This window comes from Bacillus rossius, chromosome 1, assembly GCF_032445375.1.
Source record: "Bacillus rossius redtenbacheri isolate Brsri chromosome 1, Brsri_v3, whole genome shotgun sequence".
Classification (NCBI taxonomy): domain Eukaryota; kingdom Metazoa; phylum Arthropoda; class Insecta; order Phasmatodea; family Bacillidae; genus Bacillus; species Bacillus rossius.
Genome location: NC_086330.1, coordinates 340,268,925 through 340,287,710, shown reverse-complemented (window position 1 = coordinate 340,287,710; position 18,786 = coordinate 340,268,925). Strand labels below are relative to the sequence as shown.

Genomic DNA, 18,786 nt, shown 5'->3' with positions numbered 1-18,786 from the left:
AAGTGCAGAACCTAAGAGGGTGGCCTCAGTCCATTAGCATTTTTGAAAAGAAAAAAAAAAGAAGAAGAAAAGGATTGCTTGTGATTGTACTTAAATAAATAAGTACCCTGGTGCTAGCAATACTAATTTGCCAACCTCGAAATAATGTGTTATAAAGTGATGCTTACGCTTGCCCAAGTATTGCTGTAGTAGCTTAGTAGCAAAATATATAATGCTTGTTTCCCAAGAATTCACAATCGCAAAAGTATTATTACTTTTTTCTCAAAAAACTCTGACGATAAATCAGTGCCCAATAGTAATAGTTAATGTAATGTAAGTTGTTCTCCATCAAGAATGGGTTGCATCTGACATAACCATTGATCTCACTAAATAACAGTTGCAGTGAAGGATCCAAGAATGTCTGCGAAACTGTTTTTGTTTTGAAAGATTATGGAATTCGTATGGAAATGAGCAACCAAATGAAAACACTGAAAAACTACAAATATGGCATATTGTAATGTGTGTCTACAGTTTTAGAATGGAATAATTTTGAGAATATTTAGGAGGAACAATTTCACTATGGTTTTCCACTAATTATGCTTTTATTAATTCACAAACATAAATGAATACATTAAATAATGGGAATTTTTATATCATTAAGTCAAATTTCATTCTGACAAATTTAAAATTAAAATATGATGACCAAAACCACTAAAGGTTTAAGGAAGTAGTTCTTGATAAATGAAAAAAATAATATTAAGATTTTTGTGAGCCAGGCCAAGTAATATTTTGCATCAGTAACTGATTAGTAACATGTATAGTATTTATTAAAGCATAAACACAGCTACCTCAACAAATTGAATTACTTATAAAAATTTCAACAATAAACAGCTTTTGAAAATGAACAGTCAAGAATTAGATTTAAATGTCGCTAATATTTCCTTTTTTCAATAAAATTTCAATTTTTAGTTTCAGATTTAAGGTATTTTATAAAATATTTTATGAAATAAACAGCTAAAATAATAATACCAAAAAAAACTTTATCTCAGATTATAACCGATGCCACATGATCAACTTAATCATGCTAGCCCAACACACTATCAACTACATTAGTGTAAGAAAGTTAGCTGTTACATTAGTTTTAGTTTTACATACAAGATGATATTAGGGTTCATTTTTCAATTAAAGAAAACATACATTCTTACATTCTACAGCTATACAGTACATACAATTAGTTTACTATGTTTTAAAACATATATTTGTTACAATGACTTAAAATAAACAAAGTAATCACTACTGCATGCCATCACGGCCAAGCGTCTTGCTCCACGAAGCGAGAAGCATCATGGAAACCACTTTGAGTGCAGTGGCAAATAATGAGAATGTGAGGTTTACGAAGGAATTGAGAAGCTCACAAAAAATATAATAATCAAACACGCTAGAAATACTCCTCTACATGCAAAAAAATCAACACAGATATTTAGCACAACACTACTTCTCTTACTACAAAATGGAATTTGTAAGTTGTGCTCTGTATATCACCATTATATCACGTAACACTTGCCTTAACATTACGAATTCATCTTTCATATAGGTAAGCCTTGAAGAGCAGGCAGCATTTCACAAAGTAGTGCTTGTTTCCCAAAAAATTCACAGATTATGGATTCACCCTAAATGCGAGAATTCAACTAGCACTTAATTAATTTTTTTCTTTGAGAAACTCAACTATGGTATGGAGGAAAATAAAATTAGCCAAATAATAACAAGAAAATATGTTAAGGCACACATTAATTTATGACCTATATGCTTATTTCTTACATGCATTCCATTAAAAAACATTTAGAGAACAAAAACATTTACCAGTAATAGATTAGATGTAATTTACTTTTTGTCCATGGCAAATTTAATGATTTCTTAGTCTCCAATTATATCATACGACTGATAATTGTAATTTCTTAAAATAGATATTGTGCTACGTAGTGGTGGTACCTGTACTTTTCAAGAATAATTCAAGTCAGTTACCGTTGTGCACGACGACAAACGAATGGCCGACATCAGACCGCTGCGGATGGGAGTTGACCTCGCTTGGAACACCGTGGGTGGCCCAACGGGTGTGAGCAATGCCCACGTGGCAGTCGGTGCTCAGGTCAATCTGCAGCGATTCGCCCTCTGGAAAATGTGTGTGGTGCGAGAAGGTGTTACGCGACATGTCTCGCAACGCTGATCCCAAACATGTTCACTTCACATACCAAGGAACCATGAAGTTTTATTTACACAGCTATACATATCTCCGTTCCGAACTGTCAAATTAGTGGTTAGAGCTTTTGGCCAATTAGCAAAAGTGTCACGAGTTCGATTCATGACCGCGTGAGGGACTTCTTCACGGATTTCTTCCCTGGGTACAGGACTTGGGTTTTGTTATGACCCTTCACTACAAAACTGCAGAAGACATTAGCTAACCACTACAGAATCATCTCTCAATGCTAATGGCCCGGCCAATCTACCCACCACCATCATGATCATCACAGATTGACAGCAAGATCATTAGAAATGAAGACAGGCAACATTAAAATAATGGCATTGCTTTTATTCAAGAATCATTAAAGTATTCTTGAGTTATTTTATGAAACCATGGAATACCTTAATCAGGAATGCCAAATCAGGACTTAAACCAAGGTTCAACAGAATGCAAGTAAATATACTGTGTTCTACCAGTTCGATACCTTACTTATTTCATTACAGTGCATTTAAGAAAACCTAGAACACAGTATACCAGTGTAGCTGCAAAAAATACTTATGTAAAATGTGTAAAAATTAAATAGTAAATGATGCTTTAATAATAAAATTGAGTAACTCTACTTCACAAAAACAAATGAAAAACTAAAAAATTTAATTTATCCTTAGTGTTCTATTTTATTAATAATTATTACAAAAAAATTAAAATAAGTTTTTTTTACTTATAACTTAAAAAATAAAAAAATAAATAATACTTTTAATATACCTATATAACAGTTTAGCTAAAAAAAGTGATGAGTTGGTAATTTAATGCAATATCCTTCCAAACTTTCTATCACTGCATATTATTTGGAGACTATAATGGATACCATTACACATTTGAACTGTATTCTCATTGGATAATGGGTAATTTTGACATGCATTGAAAGACAACTAATTTAGCAACCTTATAAAATTCAAATGCCCAAATCGCATGCAATACAGATGGAAGGTTAAATGTGGCAGCAACCCATGGAAAATAGACACAAACTCATGTGTCATCAAGAACCAAGTTTTTAAGGACCCATTAATTTTATCGCTTTCGCCACTATCAAGAAGTAGAAAACTATTTGTAATATCACCAAATACCTCAAGAAATTGACAACGTTAAACAGTTAAGGCACAAAAAAATTATTTGTTAGTCAAGTCATTTCTTACAGATAAGCCCCTATTGTTCAGAATTATCTCTGAACACATATCTAACCCAAGCATAGTGTATCTGAAGTTTTCTTAACCCAAATGTTAATACTATCACTAATTTTATTTACTTAAAGAGTCCAAATTAAGACAGCAAAACACACATTTTTAGTTTAAAGATGGGATATAAAATAAGAAAAAACAAATTAAAAACTATATACATACATAAAATCTAGTCACATGGCCCAAAATTTGCCAATGGTACCCCACATGTGTGAAGCATTGTTTGCTGCCATGTCAGGGAAAAAAAAAAAAAAAGCTTTCAAATACTCACATTTATTTTCATTACTTGCATGCTCTCAGTCTTTATTGAGGATATTTTAAGGGTGTTAAGGAGGCGTATGAACCCGCAGACTTAATTGTGTACACACGTGTGGAGTGGCACGCAGTGGTGTAGCCAGGATTTTTGTATGGGGGGGGTGTTGAAAAGCATGCCCCCCCCCCCCCCCCCCCCGTATCAAAGGGGGGGGTCCGGGGGTCCTCCCCCGGGAAAATTTGGATTTTAAGGTGTAAAATAGTGCTATTTTAGCAGTTTTCGGTGCTTAAATTTAAATATTGTAATGGTAAAAATTTTATTAATTTTAATATGAAATTTGTTTGAGTGATGAATAAGAAATTAATTGAAGATTTGGTGCTAAAGGGGGAGGGGGGTTTGAACCCCTAAACTCCCCCCCCCCCCTGGCTACGCTCCTGAGTGGCAGTAAATAATGTAAATGGGGGCATGTCTCTCCCCCAGCACGCCGCATACTCACTGGAGACGATCTCGTCCTGCAAAGCCTTCACCTTGCCGCTCTTCTTGACGATGGCTATGTCCTTGCCGTCGGGCGTGTCGAGAGCCACGCCGGCGGAGTCGTAGCCGCGGTACTCCAGCCGCTTGAGGCCGTTCACGAGCAGCTCGAGGATCTCTCGGCGAGACTTGGGAGTCAGGTAATTCAGGTACGCAAAGATTCCTGCAGCACAAGCAAATTCCATCCATCAGCCCTGCTTCCACAAACACCAAATACGCATGACAAACCACGACAAATAAAAACAATTCTCCATAATTAGGTACTATATTACAATTTGCAAGTTATACTTAGTAGTAAAGATCAGTGGTGGTCATAGGGGAGGGATTAATACCACTATCGCTTGCCCCCCACTCCCTCATAAACTTCTAAAAAAATGTACAGTTAAAACTAAATAATCTACTCTATCTGCACCTGTACTCTGAAATTGGTTCTTATTTTTAAATGATGTATTATAATACAATTTTTTTAGTGCAACTGTCTTTTTTAACAACTTTATTACTCTCAAAAATTAGATGATATCAATGTTTTGATAATTACTTTCCATCACGTCGGAAATGCATTAAGGAACTACATACATAATTTTTTTGAAATTTTCCACTCTCCATTTTACTGGGAGGTATTTTATAACACCCAAAATACTTTGATCATACACCCTCCCCAAAATTAGAAAGCGCATGTTACAAGCAAGTTAAATAGCATTATAATGTGAGTGTACTTCAAAACGAGGTGCTACATATGCAAAATAAGTATACTTATGATGACATACCTTAGCACATGTCTGATTTAAGTTAACATCCACATCACACATCTAAAAGAGCAAAGTACACATTATCTTGGTTGATTATGAACACAATAACATTAGTTTTCTTCCTTTGAATTTCAGAAGTATACACTTAAGGGTGCATAGCAGAAAAATGTTTTAAATTATTCTTCATTACAAATATAGCAATATGACTGTATTGTAATTAGGATAGACTGTTACATATTCACAAATGTCTGGAGCTTTTTGCACACATTGCATAACTAAATGTTCTGAAGTGGTAGTGTAAGAAAAAGGCAGCTCTCTTGTAACAGTAAACTTTTACTACATTTGGCTACTGGACAAGAACAGATTTAAAAAAAATCTCTTCAGGAATGATGTATGTAATCACTACTGTAATAAAGAGTTTTACCTAAAAGTTATGTAGCACAGTTATGCACAGATCTTCATGATGATGGGACATTTTAGTCTAGCATAAACATGGTGGTTATAAAATGAGTCATGCTAGTGGTTGAGACTGAACGCAGGTTCACTTCTGAAGTGATAAAAAAAATAGATGAAGCATGAGGCCATTAACATGTCAAGAACTTATGAGGCAACCAAGAACTTGCAACTTTGAAGCACGCAACTTTAAAGCACGCAACTTATAAGCACGACTTGATATAAGCTTTCGGACATACACCATTGCTAAGCAAATGCATGTCTGTAGAAGAAAACTACAAAAAACACAAATGACAAAAACACAAATTAAGCAAAAAATTGCTGTTGTCAGGATTGGGTTCGGTATTTTTGTGCTGTCATCATTTGTGGTTTTTTTTTTTCGTTCTGTTAGTCCACTTTTCTTTGTTTTTCTTTGTTTGTTGACCATATTCCTGTTGTGGAGTAGTGTGTGCTGTTTATATCCTGACAACAGCAATGTTTTTCTTAATTTGTGTTTTTGTCTTATTTTTGTTTTGTTTTCTTCTACAGACATACATGTGCTTAGAATGGCGTATGTCCAAAAGCTTACATCAAGTTATAAGCACGCAACTTTGAAGAACACAAGAAGATTTTTCTTAAGTTCTGACAGTTGTAATATTATGTGGCTGGACTAGTGTGTTCCTAAGTGTATGTGTTTTTTTGCAAGTTTTGATCGCTCTGACTGATGGCATTTCCAAGCGACGTCTGCTCCGAGTTGCGTCGCGCCGCGCAGTACAGAGTGTACACAAGGAGGCGGAGCGGGGCGCGGCGCGGCGCGGCTAAATGCCACCGCGGGGAAAGCGGGAAAGCGGCGAGAGCCGGGTGTAACAGTACTGAAATGTCGCCGGCGGCGCCCCGCGACCTTGCGGACCGCTACTCGCGCCGCGCGACGCCGGGACTCCAAGGCGAACCACCTCGCCTCCTCCTGCCGACCCGAGCGGTGTTGGCTCGGCCCATGTGAACTTCGCGCGCGTCACAGCTCACACCGGGCACACACACACACACACGGTGTGCAGAGTTCAGACGAAAGAGAAAATAACCAAGCGAATAAAAAAAAAATTGGTTGTATGTAAAGTCGGTTTACGGACGATAGTTTAACGTGACAACGTCATAACAAAACATTGATGAAATGATTGCATACTTTTATGAATAAAATTGAATCATTTTTATTGAATTATCACTATTTTGTATGGATACAAAGAAGGAGTGAAATGAAATCTACAATTTAATTGATAAATTTACTTTTATTTGCACTCATTAATTCAAATATGTTTATTACTTTAACGAAGAGATTATTTTACTATAACTTTTATACATGTTTGCTACTTAACTTCTTCCAATCCGTGTTATTCTGTTAAGGATAGGACGATGATAGGAAAAGTAGGAAAAGAATGGGAGTGTTTCAAGTTTAATGTGCCTCGAAAAGTCAAATCGATGGTTGTTCCATTCGAGTGGAAGAGAGCGTACAATGAGCGTAACGGGACAATGTGCGTAACGGGACACTTTTTCGTGCGTGCAGCCGGCATTCATCGATTTATTAGACGTTGCCACGTCAAAAACCAAGCGAATTAAAAAAAAAATCAAGATATCAGAGTGGGGTCCGTTTACCGTTTACGAAAATCATTTTAAAATAGGCTGAAGACGAATGCGTTTCGGTATTTCGTTTTCAAACTTAATTTAAAAAAAAGTGAAAACGTACAAAAACGCGTGTTTTCGGAATACTTTATAGGTATGAAACACCCGGTGCAGATTCTTTGCAAGCACTTACGGGCAGAGACATAAAGGGGAGGAGGGGATATCCGAGGGGTCCGTATCCCACCGTTAAAAAATTTAAATAAAAAAAAATAGTTAAGACATAAGAAAATTACCGCAACTTAGCTGTATAAGGTTACAGAGAGCTTTATTGCAATCCTTAAGAGTAGGCTGCAAGAAATGCATATTTTTAATGCTGGTTTGCACACGTGTTAGCTGTAAGCAAGTCTTTCATACAAACTTGACTTATGTGTTTCATGTATTAAATAATATTAATATATGTCGTTACATATTACGTCTCCAACTTTTGAAGTTTCCGACTTTACGTTGAATATAGAAGGCGGAAACAAAAGCCGAACCGCATAAAGTTGAAAGTTGACCGATACTTGCGTTACGTTTATACGTCTTGCGTAATTTATGTAGTCTCTCATTTATAGATCGCATATCATTTGACCAGCAAGAAGGACTTAGAATCAGGTTCACGTTTCTTTCTCGAATAATAATGGTCGGAAGATGATATGAAATACTCTGCATGGACTCTGGTCGAGGTAAACTACACTAGTTTCCACCCGCGACAAGAACTCACAAACCAAAACAAAACATTTCCCGACAACACCTCATATCGTAACCACATATTAATTACAATACACGATTCCAAATATATATATTTGAGAGTCAACTTACATGGTAAATAAATAAATTTATTTGCAGTCATTTAATTTTTAATACATCGCAAGTTAGATAGTGCGCAAAAATTTGCCATTTTTTTTTAAATATTTGAATATACTTACAAGTACGTATCTTTCAATACAAATAATTCCGTTCATCTGCCCTCCAACTTTTTTTTTGTTCAAACACTATGATATTCAAGTAAATATCCGTAGTGGAAACTACTCTGCCAGTTTAGCAACCCCCCCCCCCCCCGGGGGGGGGGGGGGGCGGCACAAGCCCCTTCTGCCCCCTCCCTCTAGTTGTGGCTCTGCCGACAAGTGAACACTGACTTCTGACAGAAGAGGCAGCCAGCGAATAGCTGGTCAGTTCCCCCAAGTGCGTGAAGGAATGTGGAGGCACGCCTGTTGGTTAAATATACCACGAGATGGTAGGTTCCATACCGATTAAAAAAACCCTCTCCTAAAACCCTAGCATGTGTGAACTGTAAACTTAAGGGGTACATCTATTTTTTAGGTCTTTATATGTAGTTAATAAAAACCACAGTTTTTTTTATGGTAACTTTCTCCAAATAAAAGAATACATTAATGAGTTGCATTATTTTCGCGCAATAAGTTGCTAAAGTTGCATTGTTAACGTTTTTGTGATGCACCAGGAAGAAGAAAATAATGGAGTAAATATCTGAAACTTTTTTTTTTGTTTGTTTATAAGTCAATTCTAATGGTCACGTCATGATTTGGTTGGAATTTCTTCCAGAGAAGTAAATTTGATTTTAACCTAGCTTTCAAACATTCTCGAAAAAAGTGAATATTTTGACAGCTACAAGGTAAAATCGTTTAGGAAAATGTAATCTATACCATGTTATACAGGAAATTAATTTAACAAATAGAAAAATACACGTATATTATATTAAAAATCTCGGGGAATGAAACAATTTAACTACATAAACCACGATTCTGGTTGGAGAAAATTGTCTTATCTTAGGCCAGGTTTAAAAAAAAAGCAAGGACGCGACATTAAACTGAAAAAGCACGAAAGACACAAGAAGTCACCAACCCTATGTTAAGTGAAGTGCCCTGGAAACTTTAAAAGATGCTGGCAAAATGTGTACAGCAGGCTACGATTTTATTTTTATCACACACATTCGTTTTTTACTAATCAAACTATTGCACAGTTAATTTTTTTTCTCTCTCTCTTTAGTTTTACAGTTTCAAGTTATAGAATTGGTGATGTCTTGCGATCTCTCTGCGTGTTATATAAACTACCGTAGTTTTCTATCACTGTAAAACAGCAGGGAAAAAAATTATTCGACGGGCTTATTTTTAATAATTAATATTTCTGTACTACGAAAACGTGTGAAATAATAATTTGCTTTAATAGTCTCGATTGCTTCCACTGAGAAAAAAAAATTGAAAACTTAATGCATATAATAAAAAAAAATTATTGTAGACTTCTATACAAATAGCGTCCGAGTCTTCAAAGTTCTTTGCAAAAACTGAACTTCATATACGGAAGGCGGAAACGCCAAACCTATCCAACAAGACACGCACCCCCGCCGTCGATTCAAATGATTCTTCACCAGTGTGGGGTGAACCTGAATTACTATGCACTCAGCGAGTTATAAAAAACTTCGGTTTTCTGGCCTCGCCCACGCTTACTGCCCCGGATGGCAATATGATGAATCGGCGGCGGCAAGGCGAATCATGAAGTTGAAAGCTGGCCGAAGACTGCACTGCGTTTTCGCGTCTCGCGTAGTTTAAAATCGGGTATTTAAAAAAAAAAACGTCGCTATTTTACTTTTTTACTGAGTCTTGAGCTTCCTGCGTGGTTTCCAAACCCCGGCCTTAGAGGCGACAGTAACCTCCAGACAAGGAGGGAGGGAGGGAGGGAAGGACAGCGTGAACGCCACGGCGTCGGCGAACTATAACGAGGCTTCCGTCGGCGTCGAAGGTTCTTCCGCGGTTGCGCCGACGCGCCCTCCAAGCAACGCGCTGCCGGCTTCCCCCCTCCCCCCAACACAACCTTATTCCGCTGTCTCAGACCACGCCCAGCATGTGGTCGGGTTTTGTTTGTAGAGAGGACTGATTTTTTTTAGTCTTGCTCAAGATGTAATTTCAACCATGGGCGTAACCGGGAGAGAGGAGCTGCCCCCCCCCCTTTTCCATTTAAGAAGCGGATTAATATAAATTAGCAAGGCTCTGAGTTAAAGAAAAATTTCAACTAACATCCACACACTAGTGTTCAAAAAAATTTTAGTACATGTTTTTTACTTTCGGTATTTTTTTATTATGAACCCATGGACACTATTCCAACTCATATGAAGAGGTCAAATTCTGGATTCCTAAACACTCCCTTCTCCTTTCTGTATGAGCTTGAGTTAGAGCTTGCTTTCAATGACCTTCCGCCACATGCCTCAAAACCACATCGCGGTAAACTTAACTATTCACCGATCCCTAGTCAGACGCCCGAATAATCCTCGTTTGTATTCCTTCATATATATACACATACATTTTAGCTGCTGTAAAAATTAAGTTATGTGTTATATACCAAATTAGCGCAAAAAGAGTTTTTTTTTTCTCCGGGAGGGTATGTTTTCGCTCGTCTAAGTGATCGCAACATGAAAGAAACATTTAAAATATTCTAAAATCGTTACAATAAATAAAATCTCGCAAAATCACTTTTTTTTTGTTTTGATATTCCGAATGCGACGTTGCCCGCGCGAGCGTCTAACTTCGAGTATGTTCGGGGACTGATTGGAGGGTCAGAGAATATTAGTCCCAACGACTCTTGTCATAGGCCTGGAGCCGTAGAGAAAATACACAGACGGAGCGCAGAAACGAAATACTGAGGCTAACATCTGTGGCGACGTTGGCTCCACTAATCAGCATCAAAGACACAAGCCTGAAAACGGGAACTGTCTTCTCACACAGCGACACAGATTAACCTGTTGGTTAAAATTTCTTCAAAACTCATTTTTATCTTATATTTCCATTTCAATCGCTAGGAAAAATGTTTAAAAAGAGCCTACATCAAAGGACAGTGATATGCCCTGGGCCATTTACTTTAAACGGGGTACCAATATTTTTGAGAGTTATTATGGCCCTACCCCGGAAACTTTGAAAAATGATTTATTAAGAAATATTGGTAAATTTTTTCCCTTGATAAAGTATACTCGGGTTAGTTTAAAACACGCAAAAAAAAAAAAAACTACAATTACTATTTGAGGCAGTAAAACCTTTGAAGTTTCAAGTACGAAATCATGAAAATTCAACTGAAATCGAAAGGCACTAACCAGCACTTTAAAGTACATGGGGGAAAAAAATTAATCCTTCCTTTTCCTATTCGTTTCCATATTTTGTTCACAAGACAAACGAGGAAACTAAAAATGAAAAGGGTCGTAAGGGGGTAAAAAAAAAGGGGGGGGGGGACTGCAGCCACCCTCAGTAAGAAAATATTAAACAGAATGCTTGAAAACTGAACAATTCCAGAACGACGCATGCCTATACTCCCACAACCCGTCTCCAACACCCGCGCGCTAGCTACTCTTCGATACCGGAACACCAATGAAATGTGGCGGGGCAAGTCGGTGGCAGGTATATTATGAAACTGTTCCACGGTTCCAGACACTTTCTCCTGGATTACGTGTCTGCCCACAGCACAACCCAGTTCAACATGTCGTAGCCGAAAAAATCTGATATAAAATTCCTCAGGAGAAAACGATTGCCTAGCTGTGAAAAAGCCTTATCTCACGGGACTCCTGGACAGTTCAGACAAAAGAGAAATGAGTACGAGAAAGAGCATATGCATTGATATCATAGATACGGGCAACGTACACAAAGAGATATGCTTAAAGGATAATGTATATATTCCACGCTGCCCTTTTATAAACTTATTTGTATTTATTTTCACCCAAAGAATACGTGGTATTTATATTTATAGATGAATCATCTCTATAAATACCACATATACTTTGTAATTACTGTTCACATTTGAAACCAGTATTTTATTCTGGGCTCTTTTCGGCTAAGGAAGATCGTTCCGCATTTAATTCAGCCAATGAGGAAACGCTTACTGCAATACAGAACCTCCGTGATTAGCTGCGAAATAAATACGTCATGTAAGAAGTATATATTTCAATCCTAACAGTGCAATGCCATTACAGTGGCTTGCAGACTATACTGGCGCAAAACGTTTGCACCATAAATTATCATCTCAGGGTATTTATTTACCAATGAGTAGAGACCTGCAAAATTAGCGGATTCATTTCGTGATATGCTACATACAATTCAAATAATTATACCTTAGCGCTGCTTCTACCACTGGTTCACTGTTAATCTGGAGTAATGAGGGCCAATTAGAGACCCTCGCTCAAAGAAGTGTCGAATCACAGACACTCGGTCGAGACGACTCACAAGTCAGCAGCCAATGAACAGGTGGCATTTATTGTGTGTAGAGTGTAGTAGAGTCTATCCTGGAGGTCACTGAACTAGCGAGTTTTGCAGGTCTCTACCAATGAGGGTGAAAATATCAGACAAGGCAATTAAGTAGTATATAAACCCGGCTTCGGGTACAAATAAAATCACTGAAACCCGTTACTTTGTTCGTGCGCGTTGGTGATGAAAATTAATAACGAGCGAAACTCTGTCGGGGTTTTCTGCAATGAGCGATGCCGTGGGTTTTATCGGGGTATTCCCGTTTCCCCTACCCACTTATATATTCAAAATAATAAAAAAATATTATGACTGTGGTGCAGTTTCGCATCACAAACAGATTCAACTGCTTATTTTATTTCAATAATAATTTACGTTAAATTACGATTGGAAAAGTTACACTGAACAATTGCTCCCGGGAACAATGTTCCTCAAAGTTTTATACATATTTTCAAAATCAAATATATTTGGGTAAATATACAGCTTGCATCACACAAACACATACAAATCTTTATTTTAATATTTTATGTTAAAATACAACTGGATACGCAATAAGGAAAAAGGAACAATCGCCAAAAAGAAAAACCTCTTAAAATAGCGTTTATAAATATTAAAAAAAAAAAAAATTACGGAGGATCGCCATTAAATTTAAACATTACTGTGAGGACATATTAGCTTTGTAACAGCGCCTGCATGCATGCAAACAAAGCCGGCCGATACACGACATCTTACCTGATGATAACTCTTTATTGTGAGATTGTCTGGGCCAGCGGTTCCCAAGAGGTGTTCCGCGGAACCCTGGGGTTCCGTGGCAGGGTCACAGGGGTTCCGTGAGTCAGCACGAATGACACAATTATTGTCAAAATCGAAGGAGTTGGGGTTCCTCCAAAAAGAAAAGTTGATCATAGGGTACCCTGGCCGAAAAAAAAAAAAAAAAATTGGGATCCGCTGTCCTAGGCGTGCCGCCATTCGGGCAATTGCCGCAATAAGTTACGACTAGGGACAGGAAAAATTCGCGGGTTAAATGACCTCCAGGATGAAAACTCCATAGTTCTACGTACACTCGGTCAAATGCCACCCACTCATTGGCTGCTGTCTTGTGAGACGTCCCAACGTAGCAGCCTGTGATTCGATAAAACTTTGGTTGGGTGTTTCTCATTGGACCAGAGTCATCCAGGTTGAGCTGCGAGCCAATAGCAGAGGCAGCACTGAGGTATAACTATTTGTATTTTAGCCTATCGCGAAATGAATTCGCGAATTTTTCCGGTCTCTAGCTACGACGCGTGCGAGTGTACCGACGCGGAGAGAAAGAAAAGGGGGGGGGGGGATGAAAAGGCGCCGCTGGATCGCGGACGTGGTCCAGCGAGCCGCCAGCCTCTGGGGGTCAGGGCCGGGAAGAAGCTAGCTCCTGCTCGCGGCGCTGCTCCGGAGCCACGGCGATAACCCTCCCTCCTCCCCGCTAAGATCCACAAGAGGGCGGGCGACCCGCGGCGTTTACCAATGGCAGCGCGACGTTCGGGGAAAGTCCCGGGAAAAAAAATATTGTCCCCCCCCCCCCCCCGACCCCACCAACTAGAGACCTAAAAAATTCGCGGGTTCATTTAGTGTTATGCTAAAATTCAAATAATTATTATGTTAATCTGGAGGACTGAGGGCCAATTAGAGACCCTAACTCATAGAAGTGTCGAATCACGGGCCACCCGGTCGAGACGACTCACAAGTCAACAGCCAATGAACAGTTGGCTTTTGCCCGAGTGTCTAGAGGATATTGGGAGTCTATCCTGGAGGTCATTGAACCCGCGAATTTTTCCGGTCTCTACCAACAACCAATCAAACAAATTTTTAAACGCCAGAGGTAAAAAAAAAAAGGGAGCGTGTGCTTATGTACGCGCATTATAAGTCATACTTACTCGGAGTAATAAAAAACTTAACTTTAATTTTGCATGCAAATAATCAACATAAATAAAATAATAAATACTGTTGGTACGGTATACAGTCAATACAATTTTTAAAACTGAAATAAATACTCAAGTTTTCAATTTTAATATAAACACGTGTATAATATGAATTATTTAATTTAGTAAAATAATTGAGATAAATTTATATTAGATAATAATTAAAATCAATAAACATGCTGAATGTTTAATTTATTAATTTTATTAATTATAATTGTAATAATTTGTAATGCAAATAAATTATACATACCAGAACATAACCTTGCTTATATAAATCTACATTTTACTTACCAATATTCACAGTAAATAAATACATTTAATTATATGTATGTGTATTCGATATCATTCACTAAAGTATATGATTTAAAAGCACATACATAATTTTTATTTGTATGTAGCCTTTTTTTCATCCCGTCAATTTTTGTTGCATGTTGCGCGCGCGTACCACAAAGACTGTTACCGTGGTCATAACTGTAAACACGATCTGCACGTATCACATAACGTATAAGGGTTTCCCCAATCAATTATATCATAAATAGTTTTTAATTTTCAACCCCGCTATTAGGGAAAACTACACCATAATTTTTAAAAAAAAACCCAACCGGGGATCCCCCCCCCCCCCCCCCCCATTTTTTCCGATGTCCCTGGCACTATAGAACACTTAACAAGCCTCAAATGATGTTCACCAACACGAGACTACATCACACGTTAGCCGATCGAACGTTTAAATTTGGCTTGCACTACACTACACTATTAAATATAGCATACACTAGGCCCGTGTGCCAAATTTATACAAAGGGACACAAATGCTGCAAACTTTCAGGGACATGCATACAATTAAACACACGCCAAACAAACGCTATAAAGATATTAAACTCCACGCCTAATATAAAATCGTGCAAGAAGAACATCGGCATGGAGTGGGGGGAGGTTAATTCTTTATAGAAAGAGGCAACGCATATTGTTTTGAAAGTTGGTGAACGGCTTTTTAGAAGGCAAAAAAATAAAAGCATTTATCTAAACGCCCTTTCACAGTAAAAAAATTTCGACGTAAATTAATTTTAACGGGTTATGACCAAAAACGTCACGAACACATACACGTTTGTTTGACGAGTTGGATGACTTGAGTTTCCATAAAATATATTGCATATAGAACGGAAATGGGGTCCGTTTCCGTCACATGAATCTTTAAAATGGCCAAAAATACATGAGCTATTAAAGAAGTTATAAATGCTAAATAACTAAAACAATGATAGTATGAATGTCTTATGCAAAACAGTTTTACATGCACAAAGAAAATTATGTGTCTATAACTTCCAAAAATCACAGAACACTTATATTTATTACGTAACGCGTTTTGATACGAGTTAAGTTTATAGAGGTAAAAAAGTTAATAAATGCACAAAAATCACAAGTTCAAAATTTTTACCCAGCACTGTGTTGAATCACTTAAATTTCAAAACGAGATTAAAATCGAAAAAGTTTAAGATAGCTTAGTCCGAAAATTTAACTTCGAAAGTTTGACATGATTAAAAACATATTTGAATTTATCTGTACAACTTTATTTGGTCGAGAATACTGGAGACCATTTTTATCCCAATATTTCCCTTCCAAAACTATTGTCAAACATAGTTGGAGACGAAATTTGGACGGTGTGACAGGGCCTTAAGCAACGAGCAATTTCACAGAAGTTGACACAGAAAACTGCCATGTCTGAACGGAGACACGCGTTGTTTTCAAACAGCGGTGCGCAGAAAACTCTCCCAAGTTGGTACTCGTCCGCTCCAAGCAACAGAGTTACGTACATTCCGGTTTAACGGGATTTCGCCGAGCGAGCCAAGGTCGTGCGAAACAAGGCAGGAAAGAAAAAAAAACTCTTCCAGGGATGGTCAGCCTTCTAAACGAGTCAGATCTCCGCAGACACGCTATTTTGATTTTTTTTTTTTTTAAGTTTTTTTTCCGTGATTACTTTTATTTAAGGGCAATATCTAAAATTTACTCAATTCATCCCGTTCATTTGTTTTTCTGCTTCAAATATTTTCAACAGATATTCACTTAGTGTGATATCATGGGAGTAAAAATTCATGCAAGCCTTCGCAATCACCAAAACTTACGCGACGTTTTTGTGGCAAAGGATTATCGAGCTAAACAAAAGTAATGAAGAGAAACGAAAAAAAAAAAAAAAAAAAAAAAACACCACGGCGAGTGAGATCTATGTTTAAGCGCAGCAAATATTAACACCGTACAGAACTGTCGCCTCAATGATTCTCTACGACAACCATTTCTCTTGCACGATTCCAAAGACTGTCGACACCAAATGCCGCTCTCGAAATCCAATAAAAAACAAAACAATTACTTCAATTCTTATAATGTTCTTGAAATTCGATTGGATGCTTAAAATACATACGCAAACAATCTCACCGTTATTAGCAGGCACTGGGGTGTCCACTCCATCAATAGTAATCAAGCAAACTATTTTCATCGCGGAAATTACATCGAACAGTTTAATATCAATATTGTGACGTCCCTTCAAATGCTTACACAGAATGAATCATAATTCGACAAACTTCTGTTGCAGAATCATCTCGAAAATAAAGGGTCAGTCTGAATTCGACTGAAAAACTTCCGACTGCAGGTTTGTCACGACGAAATATGTTGAAAATGAATTTTGTCGCTGTGGTTGCAGAACTTTGTTCAATTAAACAATATCCAGACGCTTAGTGTTCAATCTGAAACACTATCTATTATTTACAATATTTCTTTTTTGGCTCCAACTTCGAAGACATATACCAGCATTAGACCATAATTCATAAAATTGTATATTTTCAAATTATTTAGTTGTGATGAACCTATAACCGAAGTTGGTCGGTCGAATTCATACTCATGCTGTATGTATATATATATATATATATATATATATATATATATATATATATATATACATTTATAAACACAGCCTATGTACATAAAACTTCTGGTCTGAAGTGCTTCTCAAGGTTGGTATGCACTTTCTAAGTCGGAGCTGAACAACCGGCGTGTTGCAAATATCAAAGAAAATATTACAGATGGAACCCTGAACGTCTGGATATTGTTTGACTGAACGTATTCCTACAACCACAGCAAAATCTATAGCTAGAGACCTGCAAAATTCGCGGATTAATTTCGTGATATGCTATAATTCAAATAATTATACCTTAGCGCTGCTTCTGCAATTGGTTCACTGTTAATCTGGAGTAATGAGGGCCAATTAGAGACCCTCGCTCAAAGAAGTGTCAAATCACAGACACTCAGTCGAGACGATTCACAAGTCAGCAGCCAATGAACAGGTGGCATTTGCCCGAGTGTGTAGAGTGTAGTAGAGTCTATCCTGGAGGTCATTGAATCCGCGAATTTTGAAGGTCTCTACATAGCTATCAAAAATTAATTTCTTTGAAACAATGGGGGTAACGAAGAGTTATTATTAGCTAAAAACGGCAAAAAGAGCTTCCATGGGATTCAAAACCCGGAATTTCGCGACCTTGACCACAGGGGTCACCAACATCACGGATGGTTTCGCCTGTTCACGGATCAAAACGGCCCGCGAGTTATCAGCGGACAGCTGACGGCTCTAGCGCAACACTTATCAGCTTGCACCGAGAAGATCAAAGTGAAGCATGGAGTGATACTGAATATAGATCGTGACTATTCCAACTGCTTACGGTACCAACATATACGTCACTGTGTAGAAAAAAACCCATGAAAAATATCCACGTCTACAGCTGGTGGCAGTGGCGGGCACACGAATTATTTTCGGGGGTGCTCTCGGTATATAGACATTTGGGGGGAGTCATTTCGTGAACGAGACGGAAGTCAACAAGGGACGGAAATGTGTAATAACCTCGGTGCTGCCATCTGTGGCGGATGGCGCGAACCAAAGTTCACAAAGCCAAAGATAATTTTCGCAGTATTAACGGTTTGGTGAATTTTTACAAGATGGGCAATACTTAAATGAAATTCCTTGTTGAAAACCAGGTCCAAAGCCGGGGTTTAGTAATTCATCAAGTTTTTTTTGTTGCTTTTATCGGGAGCGGTCCATTATAAACCTTTCGGTCTGCAAATCGAATGATTCGATAGTCGACGTAGTTGCTCCGGCAACGAATTATAGCTGCGGGTGCGTGAAATACATGTGATTCCCGTCCAGAAATGTTGTTGAAAACACAATTTTCGCATATTTATCACGCTCGGCAATTTTTTTTTAAGATTTCTACGTTAAATTTCGTGCCAGAGTTTCGTATTATAAGTGTGTTTGCAACACTAGAACACGTGAATCAGCTCGTTACCGAGGTTAGATGTTGCACATCTCTGGCGAGTACTGAAAGTCGATCACACTTTTTTTTATGGTTATGTTTATGTAAAAAACAAATCCGTCCTTGTTGGAAGCAAGGTAATTCTGCACTGCGCAGATTCGCCCTCACTAATTCTATTACAATGCTGATAACGTCTAAGGGCTTAGGACGCAGCCAATTGTCGGGTTAGCCGAGTGA

The 18,786-nt window shown here is 37.9% G+C and overlaps 1 protein-coding gene across 6 annotated transcripts in view; it reads right to left on the bottom strand.

The window, feature by feature from the left end:
- The window catches only part of LOC134528122 (glutamine--fructose-6-phosphate aminotransferase [isomerizing] 1-like), a 113,006-nt gene that overhangs the window by 36,984 nt on the left and 57,236 nt on the right, over positions 1-18,786 (bottom strand). For all 6 annotated transcript variants that reach the window (XM_063361417.1, XM_063361418.1, XM_063361419.1 and 3 more), the window contains exons 2-3: positions 4,203-4,400; positions 2,002-2,148 (exon numbers count right to left, since the gene is read on the bottom strand). In XM_063361417.1, coding sequence (XP_063217487.1) covers positions 2,002-2,148; positions 4,203-4,400 — 345 coding nt within the window. The remainder of the gene's footprint in view (positions 1-2,001; positions 2,149-4,202; positions 4,401-18,786) is intronic.